Genomic DNA, 14,219 nt, shown 5'->3' on the forward strand with positions numbered 1-14,219 from the left:
ATAAAACTCTAGTAAAACCATACCTGGAATACTGCAGCCAATTTTGGTCACCATGTCACAAAAAAAAATATAGAGAGTTTGGAAAAAATTCAGAGAAGAGCAACTAAGGTGATCAAAGGCCTGGAGACTAAAACATACGAAGAACGGCTGCAGGACTTGGGTCTGGCTAGTCTAAAGAAAAGAAGAAATAGGGAAGTCATGAAACCAGTATTTCAGTATTTGAGAGGCTGCCATAAAAAAGGGATCCATTTGTTTTCCAAAGTACCAGAGGGCAGGACAAGAAACAATGGTTGGAAACTGATCAAAGAGAGAAGCAACCTGGAATTAAGGAGAAAGTTCCTGACAGCAAGGACAATTAACCAGTGGAAATTGTGGGCACTCCATCACTGGAGATTTTTAAGAAGAGGCTACACCCGTGGTGTCGAACCTATGGAACACATGCCACATGTGGCACAAAGAGCCCTCTCTGTGGGCATGTATACCATCATCCCAGTCCTAGGCCTTCAGCTGGGTTTTATAAAACCTTTTCGCTTTAGGCCTCCACCACCATGTACAAAAAAAAAAAAAGGTTCAATCAATTTCTTGCGGGGAAAAAAAAAGATCTTGCAAAGTTGGAATTGATTGATTGAACTTTTTAGTCCCACCCAGTCTGCCGTTACCACGGCAACCATGCCCACCCAATTGGCCATGCTCACCCAGTTGGCCACACCCACCCAATGGGCCATGCCCACTTGGCACCTGACAATACATAAATGGGTTTTGGGTTGCAGTTTGGGCACTCGGTCTCTAAAAGGTTCACCATCACTGAGTAAGACTGATAGTCAGTTAGTCACTTATCTGAGATGATATAGGTTCTCCTGCTTGAGCAGGGAGCTGGACTAGAAGACCTCCAAGGTCCCTTCCAGCTCTATTCTATTCTATTCTATTCTATTCTATTCTATTCCATTCCATTCCATTCTAAAATGTGACCACATGACCCTGGGACACTGCAACCGTCATAAATACGAACCAATTACCAAGCATCTGAAGTTTGATCACATGACCATCGGGATGCTGCAACAGTCGTATGAAAAACAATCATAAGTAAACTTCTTTAGTGTTCTTGTAACTTTGGTCACTAAACAAGCTGTTGTAAGTCAAAGACTACCTGAAAAGCATATGAGAACAATTAAGAAATAGCCCAATAGATGCAGCATACCCCCTAAAACCTCTATTTAACACTACTTTTATAGGAAAAGGGTCTCCATAAATGCAACTAACGTTCTTCTGTGGAGTTAAATTAATTGAAGCAAGGAATATTAGTAGTGGAGTTTGCTTTGGAAGTGAACAAACTTTGTTGGAGTACAAGCCGAAGAAAAATTTGTCTGCTACATTCAAATTCTGTTAAATTTGGCATTCTGGAGAATTATGGCTTTTCTGTGATTTAGCCAAGAAGGGAGAGTAGTCAGAATCAGATAACTCAGTGTTTCTCAACCTTGACAATTTTAAGGCATGTGGACTTCAACTCCCAGAATTCCACAGCCAGCAATGCTGGCTGTGGAATTCTGGGAGTTGAAGTCCACATGCCTTAAAATTGTCAAGGTTGAGAAACACTGATATAACTTAAAGATATGCTTTATGACTTGCTGCTGCTGCTCCTCCTCCTCCTCCTCCCTCTCTTTTCTCATATTTATCTGTAGTCTCTGGAGTTCTTGTCAATTGTCCTAAATGGTTCATTTCCACCTATATAGGATGACAGCTAATATTTGCTGAAAGCTTTGAGCTTCAAAAAGTGGTTTTAAAACACCTCCACCCCCATTTCTAGATTGTGTCTAAGAATATGTGTAGGTCAGATTCATAACATACAAAATCTTCTGAAGCATTTTTTTTTGTTGATATTCAAATAGTGAATTTGCATGAAAATGCCATCTGCCTGTTAACATTCTCCTTAGAATATCCATAGCTGTTTTTTTTTTTTTATCCCCATGTGGTCAATTGCTCACTTCAGCTGAAAGGTCTGAATGTCTTGTGCTGGATGGATGCAAAGTGGAACGTCAAAAGGTATGCAGTTTTCTCAAAGGCAGATGACCCCAAATGTACTCCGACATCTCCGATAAAAATGCTCACAAAGAGACAATGAGAAAAACTCTGTTGCCAGACCAGAGAGGAAATACTAGATCAGGGGTGTCAAACTTAATTTCATAGAGGGCCGTATCAGCATTGCAGTTGCCCTCGGGGGGGGGTGCGTGTGGCAAAGGTGGGTGCAGCCTACTGGGTGGGTGTGGCTGGAGTGTGTGTGGCCTACTGGGTAGGCGTGGCTGGAGTGTGTGTGGCTACTGGGTGGGCATGGCCAGCTCTACATCGTTCGCGTCAAGGGTGCCTGTGGGGGCCTGGGCAGGAGTGGGACAGATCTGAGGGTCTCTGGCAGAAGAGGGTGGGACCGGGGCAAGTGCCAAGGCGTGGTCCATTTCTTCCTTCCTCACAAAGGGTGACACCTCCCCAGCATGCACCCAGGGGACGGGGCTGACACGGCAGGGGCTGGTTCCTTGCTGGTTCCAGACACCTTGTGGAGCTAAGACTGAATGCGTTTCAGCACAGATGGCCACAAAATTGTACATTGGCTCCCGGACGGCCTGGGCCAGGGCCAAGGCAATGAGAGCCGTTCCCTCACTGTTTCCAGGATGGCTTCGCAGGCCACATGAAACCACTTTGCGGGCCGCATCTGGCCCCCGGGCCTTGTGTTTGACATGTCTGTACTAGATGGACAAAAAGTGGGCTCTGGCATATTACAACTTCCCACCTTCTTATGATTCATAACGTTAAGGATGCGTAAAGCTTTAGCACTCTCACGCAGACCCAAAACAGTCTGGTCAGAAGTGTCAGGAGGGGACAAAAGAGTGTTGTGAATTTACAGAGGTCTAAAATACCACAAGGATTCTGATAGCTGAGAACAAGACTGCAAACACACTGCAATCCAAAACAATGGTGAAACAGAAGGGAAAGCTGTTCCAAGTCTTTTGTAGAACAGGAGCTAGGAGGTCACCTAGTGGAGTACCAAAGTAACTTGACAGAATTCCCCTCCTCTACATGAAGAGCAAGGCTCTCGTTTCCTTATGGCATATCTGGGAAAGCAGAAAATAAGCAGAAGTTAAATTCCTTTTTTAACCTTCTCTTTGATGGGTTCTCTATACATTCTAATTCAGGGGTATCAAACTTGCCACGTCATGTGAGGACGTATCACCACTTTCCCCCCATTGCCGAAGCTGGGGGTGGGCATGGTTTCGGCATGACACATCCGACCCATGGGCCGGCAGTTTGACACCCCTATTCTAATTAGTGACTCTACTAGAATGTAGAGTGGGGGTTCTTTTTTTCTCCAATGTAAATGTTTTTAGCAAGTTGAAGTAAATGTATTTAGAAGCCCGTAAATTACCCACCTTCCCAAGGATTACCACCTTGATGTGATGGGAGAACTCAAATGCTTCAGTAATTCTGAGAACAACAGGCAGAGGAACCTAGATCTCCTTTTTTCTACAGGTGTTGCAATGTCATAGGCATGTGTAAAACAGGAGACGCTTGCATCACAACACAGCTCTTGTCCCCAGTAAACAGGTGCACTCCATGCCATGTTTTCCCAGGCTGATCATCCTCAGCTGCTTCTCATGGTTAGAATAGAATAGAATAGAATAGAATAGAATAGAATAGAATAGAATAGAAGCTGGAAGGGACCTTGGAGGTCTTCTAGATCAGGAGTGTCAAACTGCCAGCCCACAGGCCGGATGCGTCACGCCAAAACTGCGCCCACCCATGACGGCAATGGGGAAAAAAATCACGATACGTCGAGACATGTCACATGACATTGGGAGTTTGACACCCTTGTTCTAGATGTATGGAAGGGAGTACCTAGTGTTTCCATTGGTCTTCCTGGCTTTAAATGTTGGGAATTACAATCCAACTTAATCTGAAGACCATCAGCTTGATTCAGAATATTAAAAAAAATATCCAGTTAAGTAAAATACTCTCTCAAGTGTTAATTAACTTCTGGTGCTGGTGAAGCATTTTGATAGAGGTTCAAGAGATGTGAATGAAATATCTGAAAGCATTAGCCAAACATGGCTACCTTGCTTCCCGTGCATAAAGCTAGCATTTCTGAGCTGAAACAATCATTCTCACATTGTTTCTGGTTCAGTTCCTGCTACGTCCCCAGAAGAGAAAGGACACGAAAAACAAAAGAGACAGCACAGTGTACTTTGAAGCACCATTTTTACTGTAGAAGAATGGCAGAGTGGGATAATCTGCTACAATTTCAAAACCAAAAAGGGGGGGGGGAAATCCACTTTAAAATAAAGACAATCCGATTTTGCTCCCTTCATCCTCATTGAAAACATAATTGCACCACCCAAGGCTGCCCGAAACGTACAAACATTAAAACTGGGAAACGCGGGCTGCGTGTGTGTAATGCTGAAACAGAGAAACAGGGAAACATCCTGCAAGATAAACTGAAAAAAAAAAGAGTGGCACCCATTCTCTTGAGGCCACTGAGACGCTGATTCAAACCAGTAATACCAGACAGGAGTTAGAACACTCTGCACCTCCTCTTTTCAGCAACTGCCAAACGGTGGTCCTTGGAAATAATGTTTTTGAGAATCCAAGTAACCAATGGCCAGAGGAAATACGAGATAATGTTGTGCCGACGTTTATGCAGTATATTGTACAAACACCTTCTACAACCCAAATTCAAAATGGCAGAGGAGATCCATGGCAAAAGCTAGCTTCCGTGAAAGGAGACCAGGTTTGTGCTTGGCAATGTAGAAGAGTTCAGAGGAACCACATGCAACTTATGGAGTCCGGCTGGCATCTACCTGCTGGACAGATAACTTATATTAGGGAACAATGCATCAAAAGCACAAAGGAATAAAGGAGAGATGGATGGTATCTGCTACAAAAATCAATACCCCCTTTGCAGTTTCTGTGTCCTTCAGGCGTAAAAAGGAAACAATTCAAAGTGCTTAGCATATGGAGTTTGGTAGAAAGGAAAGCCAGGATACTGTGATTCTCAAGTGCCTTGTGGTTAACAACTGCTTGTCTAGCAATATGGTCAGAGACCTCTTCCCTTCCAGGCACTGATGTAGCAGCAATACCCTGTCCACAGTGATAGGAACAAAAACAAGAGAGGGGACAACGCAAGAGTGGCAACTCCAGGGGACTCTGTGGAGGACACAACCATGTCGTTCTGACTAAGAGCACTGATTTTAGTACTTTTGTTTTTTTTAATCTGCAGGGCACAAAAATTCTGTCAATTCTTTTCAAGCTAGCCTGCACGACAGAGGTGAATAACCCATGTCTTTGGGTTGTTCCCCATTTTACTAAACTGCATTGTCATATGTACCAACTAGACATGCCCCCCCCCCAGGAGAAGCACCTGAACAGACCTTGGTTCTGGAATCAAGATAGAGACAGGGGAAATGTATTTCAAACAAAGCCAAAAGAAGCTCGGCTTGGAAGTCATTCTCATGTCTTGTTAAGTCTGCGGTTCAATTGAAGGGCCCAGCTCCTGCCATTTACGGAAAATCCCGGCTCTTCTCAATAAAGGAGAAAACTCTTAAATTTACATTCTCCCCAAAAAGTGCCACAACAAGCTAATTAAGGGAGAAGGATTAGGCAATCACATTTATCTGTAGTTCAGCCTCTGCTACTCCTCAGATGTGTTGGGCTTCAACTCTTGTTATCTTCACTTTCCCATGCTGGCTCGAGATAGCAACAGTTATAGTCTGAAACATCAGCAGGCTGTCCAGGGTAACCATCTATCTTGTGACTGTTTTTCTCCTATTCCATATCTTCCTATAGCCCCCCCCCCTTTTTTTTTTTCACAGAAGCAGCACTTCTTCACATTTATCATATCCAGAGGCTACACACAGTGTTACCAACCAGCAAACAGAGCATAAACCAAGGATGTCAATGCATCTGTTAATGGACAACCGGGAGGCAACAAAATGTGTAATTCCTTATTAAAGGAACATTATCAACTTTGAAGCTGCTGAGATGTTTCCCGGTTATGGATTTATAAGTCACATTAAATAGAGAAGAGCCGAAGGGGCACAAACTTAAGTTGCCCAGCCTGAAGTCTCATCTCCAGGTACAATTGCCTATCGCAAGGCACTTGCTTTAAATCTAATTCTCATCTCTAAATTGGCGAGTATTTCAATTAAGAAATACAGGTAGTCCTTGATTTACAACCATTCGTTTAGTTCAAACGGCACTGAAAAAAAAACACGAGTTTTTCACACATATAACCATTGCAGCATCATAATTTGGATGCTTGGCAACTGACATTTATTTATGATTGCCGTGAGGGGGGGGATCACGTGCTCACCTTTTGTGACCTTCGGACAAGCAAAATCAATGGGGGAAAGCCAGATTCACTTAACAAGCATATTACAACTTAACAACTGCAGTGATTGTTTAACTGGGGCAAGACAAGTCATAACATGGAGCAAAACTCGCTTAACCATTGTCTCCCTTAGCAAAGGAAATTTTGGGCTCAATTGTGGCCGTTAAATCGAGGACTACCTGTGCAGTACGCAAATATTCAGTCCGTCCAATGACTCAAAAAGCTTTCCCAAGGAATTCCTTTTTTATTCGTTTGGTACAGATTAGCAGAAAGGAAGTCCTATATGATCTGTATTAACTACTGATTAGGACCCAAAAATGGAATTCAAGTAGCCATGTCAGATGGCCCATTTGTAGTCACAGGTATCCTTCCTGGTTAAATGTTTACAAACAGATGAAGTAGCTTTATAACCAGTTCCACTGCTGATCTATTCTACATCAGGACTGTGTGTTGCAGGAGTGGGTCTCTGTAGTTTCAAACGAAACATTTCTTTCTTTTTTTCCCCCCATCCTAAGATCTTTTTTTAGAATGCTGGAGACTGAATCCAGGTGGGCTGCGAAGGAATGGCTGCTGAACCTGCAATAAAAAGGACACAAGGCAGAAAAACACCTGTTTGAAGAACAAATGACAGGAAGTAAGGATAAATGAAGCAATAATCAGGCAGGCAAGCTGAGTGCTTCAGGGTGATCCTTCCAAATATCTCCGGAAAGGTATCGGCAGAGGCTGCGTACCCATCTGAAACGTCACTTTTCTTACTGCATGAAGCTGGTCTTTAAACAATTGGCACTGTGCATCAGCGTTTAACACAAAACACTTTCTCTCTTATAAAATTCTTATAGCAAATGGAAAACAATGTTAAAGCATCTGAAGACAAGGCAAGACACAACCTCTGCCTTATTCTTAAGTTGCTGCCAAAGCTGCCGGCGACTAAGGTGTCACAACTTTCGCCTCCATTTCAGCTGAAGGACCCCTAAGATCTTCTAAGCCATTCTTCCAATTCAAGACAGTGCACAAGCCACTTTGAAAACCGATTTCTGCTAATTGTACAGACTGTTTAACCGTCAACTGGGAAATGGCTGCATAAAAAGATAAGAAAATTGTAAAGGCACAAAAACTGTCTAGGTTTTAGCTTTAGATGTTTCTTTATAGGTTTAACTGCTGTGATGCCAGCATCTTCTGGGATCAGGATGCCTAACCACAATGAGTTCAAAGAATACTTTTTCAGAGTCACCCTTGCACTCTGGTTCTCTAAATCCAGGTTGTTGGGGGGGGTGGGTTTGGGCCTGGTGCTATTATCTTTGCAGATCAATATTGAGAAATAAAAATGGAGAACATTGTTATCGAAATTACCTTCCCTTCATCAGTCAAAGCTTATATTACTTCGCCCAGAAAGAGACAAGTCTAGGAATCAAGTGAGTAATTGCACAGTTTCATTCCCTATTAAACCAATTGCTGGGAACAAAGAAAACACTCTCATGAAGTACACTGCCTCCAGTGAAGTAGAATAGCCTCTTCTAACCAAGTCATTGGACTGACAAAAGCCAGCTCAATGATCTTCTGGGATTGCTAATTACTACAACCCTCCGATGCTAACAACCAAACAACAAAGCCTACCGTGAATATGGTCTAGAGGCCTCAACCTTGAATCAGTGACTGAGCAGCAATTTGTTGTGTAGATCCAATCTCTTCCACATAGGGGTTAATTAGCAATCTCCATCTGGCAAAAAAGATCTTCTCTACAGGAAGCCAGAACAACTTCTAATCTCCTGTGATTTCAAAAGCCCCCCAATATCTATCGTTCATGCAGTTTGATCAACACTTCAAGTCTCACACCAACACATGAATGCCAGGCTATTAGAACTCGACTTTCAGAGATAGTATAGACCAGGCATGTCAAACATGCGGCCCGCGGGCTGGATGCGGCCTGCGCAGGCCACACCCACCTCAGCCTCACAAAGGCAAAAAAAAGTCCCGATATGTCACAATATGATTTGATACCCCTGTTGTAGACAGAGCAATCCCCCCAGTGCAGATTCTCCAGCTGGCAACATAAAAGCGAAGAGAAAACCAACAGTGGTCTTAATTGATCTATGAAAGGTATTACCTGCATTGCTATATCACCTTTTTTCTTGAGGGTGGAGCATTCCTCTAAAATGCTTTCGCCGCATACTTTCACCTCAAAAGCCCAAATGTTTTTTTCCCCCCTAATGCTCTCTATTCCTTATTTCTTCCAGTGGTTTGGAAGGCATCCTTCTGCAAATGCAGAGACTACATAGAAAAAAAGAACAGTCTCCTTCTTTCCACGCTGATGTTATGCCAATGTATCTTTATGTTTTCAGATATTTTGTATGTGCATGTGATAACACAAAGGAAGTTTAAAGGGTAGCATGGAAAGATCTAAACAAAATGGTGTGTGTGTGGGGGGGGAGCTGTAGCTATTATATTTGGATAACAAATATCCCAAACAGAAAGGTTCACAGAAAGCCAGGGCTATTATAATTCAGAAAAGAATTAATTCTAGAAAAATCTGGGACACAACACCTGGAATCCAGTCAGGGTTGTAGAGACCCAAGCAGGACAGACTGAGGTTTCTCCTTGCCTTTTTCCTTAGCACAAATAGGGAGAGTAAAAGTTCAGGATCCTAGGAAGAATGCCAGGTAGCTAATTAAGGTTCTCTGCAATGTAAGCAAAGATTTGTCTCAACAGTGGCTCAGCAGAGAGCAGATTTTTCAAAGTCGTGTTGCAGGTAGAACTGTCATCAAAACATCTATGGAGGGCTCAGAGGAGGCTCCTCCCCCATCTTATGAAGCCTTGAAACTAACAAATTAACCAGATATCCTCCATGAAGCACAGCCTATCTATCATTGTTCAAGGGAGCCTCCAGAACCCCAGTGATGGGTTGATCTCATTTGAGGTTTGTTCCCCCAAAACAAACTACTTATGGGGAGGTCTGGCAAGCAAAGATCTTCCTTTCGTGAATTCCCACATAATGAAGGCAGTCTAATCCAAAGTGGCACAGAACAAATATTGTCTTTGGGGGTTAGAAATGTACTCGTTAAATCACCAGAGGGCTGGTTTTCTACATATTTACGGTGGAATTTCTGAATATACATCTACAACAAAATTTCCGCATGCGTACAGAAAATTAGCACTTGAGGGAGAAATTTTCAATACTGTCTATGGGAGGTAATGCTTAAAAATATTACCAATCACCATCACCATCTGACGTTCGCAAATAGCCCGAGTCTGATTTCTACTCCTCAAATCCATTCACCTTATTTTGCGTAAGTTGGAACAGGGGTTATTGGTTTTGGCTGGCCTAAATAGTAAAGCCCAATCAGTATTTTACAACTTATTTCAAAATCAGTCAACAGGACAAACTTAAAACTGCACCGAGAAGCAGCAGAGAAAGTAACCGCTATGCCTCCTAATAGCAGGGCTACATGAAAAAAAACCTGAATCGGTTTTAATTGTTGTGGTTTTGACAATCTGAATATCACAACTTCAAAGGAAGACGGAATCTCCCACGCTGATCTCAATACTTTCACTTAACTCTTACTGCCGTTGTTCTGAGTAGGGGAAAAAAAACCACAGTGGTAAAATAAGAGTAGATGTGGCACAAAGCAAATATAAAATTACACTTCTGAAATACTGAAAGAACGTATGAACCTCCAATGGTTTTAGGCCCGAAATTTCTATTATAGTTTAGCTCCACATTTGCAACACTAGACAAAAAAAAGAAAAACAAAAACAAAAAACCACACCCAACCATCTCTACGTCTAGCCCTAAAACCTCCTGCTTGTGTGAAAGGAGATATTAACACAGCCTGTTCAGATGCAGCCGATACATTCAAAAGCCCAATGTCTACAAGCCAGATTCACTGAAATGTCTGACTGCAGACATTGTCTAGTGTAACAATTGCACTAGAAAATTATTATTTGCCAATTTTACCAAGTTCTGAGGCTCATCAGCAGCCAGGGATTCATTTAAACAAACGAAAATAACAGAGGGACACAATGTTAACAATCTCGCTGGGTTCCTTAATGATCCCCCATAGGAGACCAATACATAGAAGAATACAGGACATTGATTGGTGGACACTGCCCCCCAGGGAAACACCGTAAAGAGGCACTGAGTCTTCAAAAAGTATATTCCGAAGAGGAACTTCCTGCCTCTGTGGCACAAATGTGGTACTAGCCACTTGGACAACATTCTTAGATTGCCTGGGATGCACTGGGGATTAGACCTGCCTTCCCTTCTCTAACCAAGCAGCCATGCCTCCATGCTTGGGATATGAAACTATTTTTCTCCCTCTCTCTCATACTCTGTTGGGAGATTTTAAAAAACTCTCTTCCAAAAGAGAAAAAGTGTACCAGAGAAAGGATGTTTCTCCAGCTCTCCCTTCCGGTGGACTCGGAATACTCCTCCAGCTTTCATGTACTTTTTCACTATGGTCAGCTAAGATGTGACAATAATGGGAATAAATAGGACCAGAGACTAGATGACAGCAAGCCACTAGCTTTTAGAGAAAAGAGAGGCAGTGCTGGAGACAAGCAAAGGCCTTTGTTGTGTTTTTCAACAAGTAACTGGGGGGAGACAAAGCTACGCCGGGGGGGGGGGGAGACGTCTGAACCCAGTTCTTGAAACAGGAAGAATTGAGGGATCACATTCTGACAGCCCTTGGGCAATGCATATGTACGAGTCAATAGATATTTATATTTCATAAGTATATAAAATAGGATCAAAATAAAGCCAAGTAGATTTACAGATCGAAAGATAAAAGGAACCAGAAATATCACAGTACGGGAACAGCCCAAGTGCCACCACATCCCAGATGTGCACTCTGCCATGTTTACAAAAGTACGTGTAAAAAAGTGTCCCAGAGGAAAGCCAGTGGTGGTCTCTATTCTTCTCAACGGGGCCTTAAAGATCTCCTCCGGTATTTCTAAACATGATTTTGTAATCCAGTTGTTGCTCAGCTCTGCGGAATTTCCCCCAAATGCCAGCCAGGACCTGAGGATCAGCCGCCTGAGTAGTTCAGACGTGTAGGCCCTCACCCGGTCCGAGAGACTTGACGCTGATTTGATCATCCTCACATGGTGGCCTTGGAGCTCCAACTCAACTGAATGACTCAAGGGATACTGAGAGACTGAGGCAATGGCCGAATTCTGATCACAGGGGACAGGTTAACTTTAAGGATCTGTTGTGCTCTCCTCCTCAATTCATCGTCTGAAGAGTTGTCCACTTTGATGGCCTGGAATTTCAGCAGGTTTGGCGTTTCCGAAGCCGGTTCTGGTTTATTAGGTGGTGGAACAGAACCGGGCGTCTTTCTACACGGCAACTCTTTCCCTTCGTCTGCTCGTCTTCTTTTCTCCCCAATTGCCTGATGATGGCTGTCCCCACTTTTCCATTCAGTTTTGGCCACCAGCGGTTCCTTAATTCTGGAGGCCCCTGTGCTACAGCTCTGGGAGTTGCTCCCAGAAATCCGGCCATTCAGGATTCCAGATGCTTTGCAAGCATAACTTTCCTGAAGCACCCCACCCTTTGGTCCTTTTATAAGGTTCATCGTGAGAGCAGCAGAGTCCGGCACTTTTGTTATTACCGGTAAATGCCTATATCCTTTGGGGTCCAACTGATTAGACGACATCTTAGCGGCCTTCCCTGCTGAAGACTGCATAGATGCAGTGGATGCTTTGAGATGCTTAAGGTCCGAAGGAGAGATCCCGAGGTGCCCTTGTTTGCATTTTGATTCCAAACAAGAGGCAGTGGCTTTCAGAGGGACTAAGGCTTCCAGCACCACTGAAAGCCTCATGGCTGGATAGACACCAGGGTACATATTAGCAGGGAAGCTCATTGCTGAAGCTTTTGATGTGCCCGAACGTGTCCGTTTCAATGAGTTCAATAGGAGGTTTGTGGAGTTACTGCTCTTTGACATCGGCTTAGCAGATTCTTTTGAAGAGTTCACGGTAATACTTGCCAAGGAGGCAGGTACTTTTTCTATGGTTACTATGTTCCTTGCTGGAGCCTTGGCAGACTTTGAAATAGGAACAGCTGTTTCTGAAATGCCTTGAATATTGCCTTTTGTTTGGCCAGGTGCATTGGCAGTGCAGGAACTATAACCATACACGTCTTTGCTCCGTAGGATTGTGGGTTGGTGGCCTTCTTCTTTAAGGCCTTGGAGAAAAGCTACTAACTGGGTCTCCGTGTCAGACAGGTCCTTGGACATGGGGTTAAACACCCGGAGAGCTTCTTCCAAGGCTTTCTGTCCTGCAGAGGAGATCCTTGACCAGGAATGGACAGCTTTCTCTTCCACATTGTCCGCTTCAACATTCATGGCATTAGGCTGGCAGGAGCTTCTAGTAGATCCAAACCCCACTGGGAAACCAGCACAGGTCACCTTAAAGGAAACAGGAAAAAAAAGTAAGTAACTTACAACCCAAGAAACGTTTACTTTGAAGATTTTAGGAGGTGAGGAGAACTGTAAACCTTTTCAATACACTTTTTCATTGGAACCAAACTTTACATATACTATTAGACCTCTTCTCCTCTATGTTGGTTTTTTATTTAACTGATTTCTGGCTTCCGTTATAAATTACGGTGTTTTTTTAAATGTTTTATTGATTTTCTAATTTTACATTTAAGCATTTAAAAAGCAACGTGGCGGTTGAGTTAATCAAAAATTCAGTGACAGTGACATCTTTACTACAAGTCTCAAACTACCACATTAAATATTTCCCCTCTTTTCCCCCTGGTATTTACTGTCTCATGTATAAACTAATACAATTCTTATTATATCAATTAAATAAAAATAACCTTCTTACATTTATCAATAATTTTTAGCTTATACATATCCTGGTTGTTTTAACATTAAGTCTTTATAGACAATCAATGTCCTAATTAGTTTTTCCCAATTTTTAGTTTCCCATTAATGTTTAAATTTAACATTTAATATTTATAATTTCCAAGTTTTAAGTGACCAAAGTTTCCTTTATCACAATTCATCACAAAGTCTAATATTCAGGATACACGTCTTATCTATTTGAATATATTCTATTTCTCACCATTTTACTTCTAATTAATAATATAGTATAACATTATTTTCTATTAATTTCCAAATGTCTTAAATTTAGTAAACAAAATTTCTCTTGTTTCAACACCAAATACTTCCTCTTTTTTTCTTAATGTCTACTATCTCATATTTAAGCTAGTACAGTTCTTATATCAGCTAAGTAAAAACATGTTTATTACATTTATCAATAGATTTTTAGCTTATATATATATACATATACATATACATATATATATATATATATCTTAATTACTTTTACATTCAACCTTTATAAACAAATCAATATTCAAATTTAACTTTGAATATTTATACTTCCAAGTTTTAAATGACCAAAGTTTTCTTTATCTCAGTTCATAACAAAATCTAGTATTCAAAGTACACATCTTGTCTATTTGAGTATATTCTATTTTAATCCTCACTAATAAGTCAAAACCCCAATTTTCTTCAGCCTTATTCTAGCTTTCTTTCTTTGCCAACTCGGCTTCCATATCCGTGCTTTTAAGTCATCAAATAATTCTCCCTCTGTTATTATATATATTGTTTGAGATAAAAGAGGCCATCCAGTCACCATTTTTTTGGAAGAGCTAACAAATCATCTCTCTATTTTCCCATCTCGACGTAGTTGTCCTGAAATGTTTATCTTCCCTTCAGTGTGGTCGTCTTGATCCTCAGGTTTCTTCTGGTGTGATAAATTAAAAGCTTTACAATCAGAGAATGAAAATAATTTTGTCACTGAGAATAGAACACAGCTGGGCTTCTCACAGTTGATATCTGCCAAG

The 14,219-nt window shown here is 41.9% G+C and overlaps 1 protein-coding gene across 7 annotated transcripts in view; it reads right to left on the bottom strand.

Moving 5' to 3' along the window:
• Positions 1 to 4,225: 4,225 nt before the first annotated feature.
• CCDC71 (coiled-coil domain containing 71) overlaps positions 4,226 to 14,219 on the bottom strand; it is a 58,981-nt gene continuing 48,987 nt past the window's right edge. For 6 of the 7 annotated variants that reach the window (XM_039324975.1, XM_039324973.1, XM_039324971.1 and 3 more), the window contains one exon: positions 4,226 to 12,768. In XM_039324975.1, coding sequence (XP_039180909.1) covers positions 11,503 to 12,705 — 1,203 coding nt within the window. In that variant the 5' untranslated portion in view covers positions 12,706 to 12,768 and the 3' untranslated portion in view covers positions 4,226 to 11,502. Of the gene's footprint in view, positions 12,769 to 14,008; positions 14,031 to 14,219 lie in introns of those variants that run through there. The other variant, XM_039324968.1, reaches the window with a different exon arrangement.

The sequence above is a fragment of the Crotalus tigris genome, unplaced genomic scaffold (genome assembly GCF_016545835.1).
Source record: "Crotalus tigris isolate CLP2741 ecotype Arizona unplaced genomic scaffold, ASM1654583v1 scf7180000024313.351630, whole genome shotgun sequence".
Lineage (NCBI taxonomy): Eukaryota > Metazoa > Chordata > Lepidosauria > Squamata > Viperidae > Crotalus > Crotalus tigris.